At 46.6% G+C, this 5038-nt stretch overlaps 1 protein-coding gene across 1 annotated transcript in view; it reads left to right on the top strand.

Annotated features, from left to right (window-relative positions):
* Positions 1-1267: 1267 nt before the first annotated feature.
* The window catches only part of LOC136577654 (gap junction beta-1 protein-like), a 3969-nt gene continuing 198 nt past the window's right edge, over positions 1268-5038 (top strand). The window contains exons 1-2 of the mRNA XM_066577564.1: positions 1268-1483; positions 4223-5038. The exon at positions 4223-5038 is cut by the window's right edge and continues 198 nt beyond it. Of these exons, the coding sequence (XP_066433661.1) occupies positions 4223-4948 (726 nt within the window). The 5' untranslated portion in view covers positions 1268-1483 and the 3' untranslated portion in view covers positions 4949-5038. The remainder of the gene's footprint in view (positions 1484-4222) is intronic.

The raw sequence follows: 5038 nt of genomic DNA, 5'->3' as shown, positions 1-5038 counted from the left end.
GGGCACAGTTAGTAAATGGGCAGGGTCTTTAGGGCACAGTTAGTATATGGGTGCAGTCTATGGGGAACAGTTAGTAAATAGGTGGGGTCTTTAGGGCACAGTTAGTATATCGGTGCAGTCTATGGAGCACAGTTAGTAAATAGGGGAGTCTTTAGGACACAGTATATGGGTGTAGTCTATGGGGCACAGTTAGTATACGGGTGTGGTCTATGGGGCGCAGTTAGTAAATGGGAGGTGTCTTTAGGGCATAGATAGTATATGGGTGCGGTCTATGGGGCACAGTTAGTATATGGATGCGATCTACGGGGCACAGTTAGTAAATGGGCGGGGTCTTTAGGGCACAGTTAGTATATATGTGCAATCTATGGAGCACAGTTAGTAAATGAGTGGGGTCTTTAAAACAGAGTTTATGAGTGTGGTCTATGGGGCACAGTTAGTAAATAGCTGGGGTCCTTAGGGCACAGTTAGTATATGGGTGCAGTCTATGGAGCACAGTTAGTAAATGGGGGCGGGGTCTTTAGGACACAGTATATGGGTGTAGTCTATTGGGCACAGTTAGTATATGGCTGTGGTCTATGGGGCACAGTTAGTAAATGGGTGGGGCTTTAGGGCACAGTTAGTATAGGGGTGTGATCTACGGGGCACAGTTAGTAAATGGGCAGGGTCTTTAGGGCATAGTTAGTATATGGGTATCGTCTATGAGGCACAGTTAGTATATGGGTGCAGATTATGGGGCACAGTATATGGGTGCAGTCCATGGGGCACAGTTAGTATATGGTTGTGGTCTACAGGGCACAGTTAGTATATGGGTGTAGTCTATGGGACACAGTAAATGGGCCAGGTTTTAATGGCGGTGTTAGTATATGGGTGTGGTCTATGGGTTAGCATTCACTCAGAAAGTGAATAAACCGTTCTATAACTTCCAGCCGCACAGAATACCTGCTGATCTTCTCTGGTACTTTGACCCTCTGCTGCTCCTCAGTAAGGAGTCACCGGAGCTGATCACTTGTCCCAGAATTGTTTTGTACTTTATAGGATCTCCATCTGTATAAGGGGGTCTTCATGGAAGACATGAGCGGTGCCTGTAAGGAATCAGTATCTGCATGTCACTGATGCCACCTTGGCACATGAGCAGGTAGACAGCGCCTCCTCCACACCACATGGGGTTAATACAACATGGAACTGGAAAGACTGCATTTTCTGTATTTATAGTTTTCCCGCGCTCATCCCACCCCCTGCTCCAATATCAGTGCTACCAGCATGGGACTGAACCACAGAGCTGCCGCTTCATTTACCCAAGACATGGACACTTAATCAAGGAGAAGCTGCAAACCCACCAGACACACTGAGCTGCAGAGCTGACGCTCATTACATGGCCTGCACCCAAGAGAAGAGACAAGACCTGAACAGCCTCGGACCGAGGAGCTGACAATCTGATCTGCAATACGAGGAGAACAAGGAGAAAAACCTCCCCAACAAGAAGGTAGATTATATGAGCATGCTGGGGGTTGTAGTGCTGCTGAGGGGTACCACACATGAGAGGCTTACATACGGCAGCTCAACAGACAGTATCACAAATAATGGGATTAGATACACAGCTCAGCGGACAGTATCACACAGAATAGGATTAGATACACGGCCCAGCAGACAGTATTACACATAATGGGATTAGATACACGGCTCAGCAGGCAGTATCACACATGATAGGATTAGATAAACGGCTCAGCAGACAGTATTACACATGATGGGATTAGATACAGCAGCTCAGCAGACAATATCACACATGATAGGATTAGATACACAGTTCAGCAGACAGTATCACGCATGATGGGATTAGATACATGGATCAGCAGACAGTATCACACATGATAGGATTAGATACACGGCTCAGCAGACAGTATTACACATGATGGGATTAGATACAGCAGCTCAGCAGACAATATCACACATGATAGGATTAGATACACAGTTCAGCAGACAGTATCACGCATGATGGGATTAGATACATGGATCAGCAGACAGTATCACACATGATAGGATTAGATACACAGCTCAGCAGACAGCATCACACATGATGGGATTAGATACATGGCTCAGCAGACAGTATTACACATTATGGGATTGAATACACGGCTCAGCAGACAGTATCACACATGATGGGATTAGATACACGGCTCAGCAGACAGTATCACACATGATGGGATTAGATACATGGCTCAGCAGACAGTACCACATTTATAGGATTAGATTCACAGCTCAGCAGACAGTATTACACATGATGGGATTAGATACACGGCTCAGCAGACAGTATCACACATGATGGGATTAGATACATGGCTCAGCAGACAGTACCACATTTGTAGGATTAGATTCACAGCTCAGCAGACAGTATCACACATGATAGGATTAGATACACGGCTCAGCAGGCAGTATCACACATGACAAGATAGATACACAGCTCAGCAGACAGTATCACACATGATAGGATTAGATACACGGCTCAGCAGACAGTATCACACATGATGGGATTAGATACATGGCTCAGCAGACAGTACCACATTTGTAGGATTAGATTCACAGCTCAGCAGACAGTATCACACATGATAGGATTAGATACACGGCTCAGCAGGCAGTATCACACATGACAGGATTACATACACAGCTCAGCAGACAGTATCACTCATGACAGGATTAGATACACGGCTCCGCAGACTGTATTACACATGATAGGATTAGATACACCGCTCAGCAGACAGTATTACACATGATGGGATTAGATACAGCAGCTCAGCAGACAGTATCACACATGATAGGATTAGATACACGGCTCAGCAGGCAGTATCACACATGACAGGATTACATACACAGCTCAGCAGACAGTATCACTCATGATAGGATTAGATACACGGCTCCGCAGACAGTATTACACATGATAGGATTAGATACACCGCTCAGCAGACAGTATTACACATGATGGGATTAGATACAGCAGCTCAGCAGACAGTATCACACATGATAGGATTAGATACACAGCTCAGCAGACAGCATCACACATGATGGGATTAGATACACAGCTTGGCAGACAGTATCACACATGATGGGATTAGATACACGGCTCAGCAGACAGTATCACACATGATAGGATTAGATACACAGCTCAGCAGACAGTATTACACATGATGAGATTAGATACACAGCTCAGCAGACAGTATCATACATGATGGGATTAGATACACGGCTCAGCAGACAGTATCACATATGATAGGATTAGATACAGGACTCAGCAGACAGTATCACACATTATAGGATTAGATACACGGCTCAGCAGACAGTATCACATGATAGGATTGGATACACGAGTCAGCAGATAGTGTCACACTTGATAGGATTAGATACATGGCTCAGCAGACAGTATCACACATGATAGAATTAGATACACGGCTCAGCAAAGAGTATCATACCTGCAGGATTAGATACATGGCTCAGCAGACAGAATCACAAAGGATAGGATTAGATACATGGCTCAGCAGACAGTATCACACATAATTGTCTTAGATACACAGTTCAAGAGACAGTATCACACATGCTTAGATACACAACTCAGCAACCAGTATCACATATGATTGGAGTAGATACCATAGTTAAGCAGATGGTATGGCAGATACACAGCTCAGCAGACAGTATCACACATGATGGGATTAGATACACGGGTCAGCAGACAGTATCACACATGATGGGATTAGATACACGGGTCAGCAGGCAGTATCACACATGATGGGATTAGATACACGGGTCAGCAGACAGTATCACACATGATGGGATTAGATACACGGGTCAGCAGGCAGTATCACACATGATGGGATTAGATACACGGGTCAGCAGACAGTATCACACATGATGGGATTAGATACACGGCTCAGGAGACAGTATCACACATGATGGGATTAGATACACGGCTCAGCAGGCAGTATCACACATGATGGGATTAGATACACGGGTCAGCAGACAGTATCACACATGATGGGATTAGATACACGGCTCAGGAGACAGTATCACACAGGATAGGATTAGATACACAACTCAGCATACAGTATCACACATGATAGGATTAGATACACAACTCAGCAGACAGTATCACACATGATAGGATTAGATACACTGCTCAGCAGGCAGTATCACACGATAGGCTTAGATGCATCCGCTTTCACATGTCCTCCTCTAGATGGCGATGGTCACCGGTCTCATCCCCATCCTCCGCACTGCTCTGGAGGCCACCACAGATTACACGGGGAGGACCATGTGGTTCGGATTCGCGGTGGTTCGCCTCCTCGCCCTCTATGTATCGGAGCTTCCTTGGAGTAAGCTGGACTTGGACTTTGTTTGTCGCGGTAATGAGAGCTCTGAGTTCTGCCGTAAAGCTTGCTTCAGTCAGCACTTCAACGTGCCGGTGGTCTCCATGTGGAACAGCGCCTACATCTTCTTCGTGGCCTCCCTGCTGCTCATGGAGCTCTTCACCTCTCAGCTCCGACATAACCTGATCAAGGACACTGTAAGGAAGAAGATGACCCAGTGTGACGGAGCGCTGCTGGGCGCCTGGTCCTCAGAACTCGCCCACAAGGACCTGGTCTTGGACTTCCACCAGCAGAGGGCGCTCCTGCTCCTCTACCTGCTGTGCATCCTCTTGCGTCTGCTAGGGGAGCTCTCCTTCCTCTACATGCTGTTCTGGTGGCATCTGCCTCTGGTCTCCAGTGACCCCATTCACTGCTCCACCCCGTTGTGCCCCGGACCCTTCATGTGTCTGCTGCGCTTCCCAGCAGAGAAGCTCATGTCCCTCTATCTTCTCGGTTCTTTGTCCGCCATCTTGGCTTTGGTCTGCATCTTGTTTGGACTCTATAGCTTCTTTCATTACTTGGCCAATTGTCGTACTCGCCAGGAGCAGTGCGTGTAAGTGGCTAAGATAGAGCCGATTAGCTCTAGAGAACGCTTAGTGTATACAGACTAGGAGGAGCTCAATGTAGACAGATATATACAGCCACCA

Source organism: Eleutherodactylus coqui, chromosome 8 (assembly GCF_035609145.1).
Source record: "Eleutherodactylus coqui strain aEleCoq1 chromosome 8, aEleCoq1.hap1, whole genome shotgun sequence".
Taxonomy (NCBI): Eukaryota; Metazoa; Chordata; class Amphibia; order Anura; family Eleutherodactylidae; genus Eleutherodactylus; species Eleutherodactylus coqui.
This window is presented reverse-complemented; position numbering and strand designations above follow the sequence as displayed.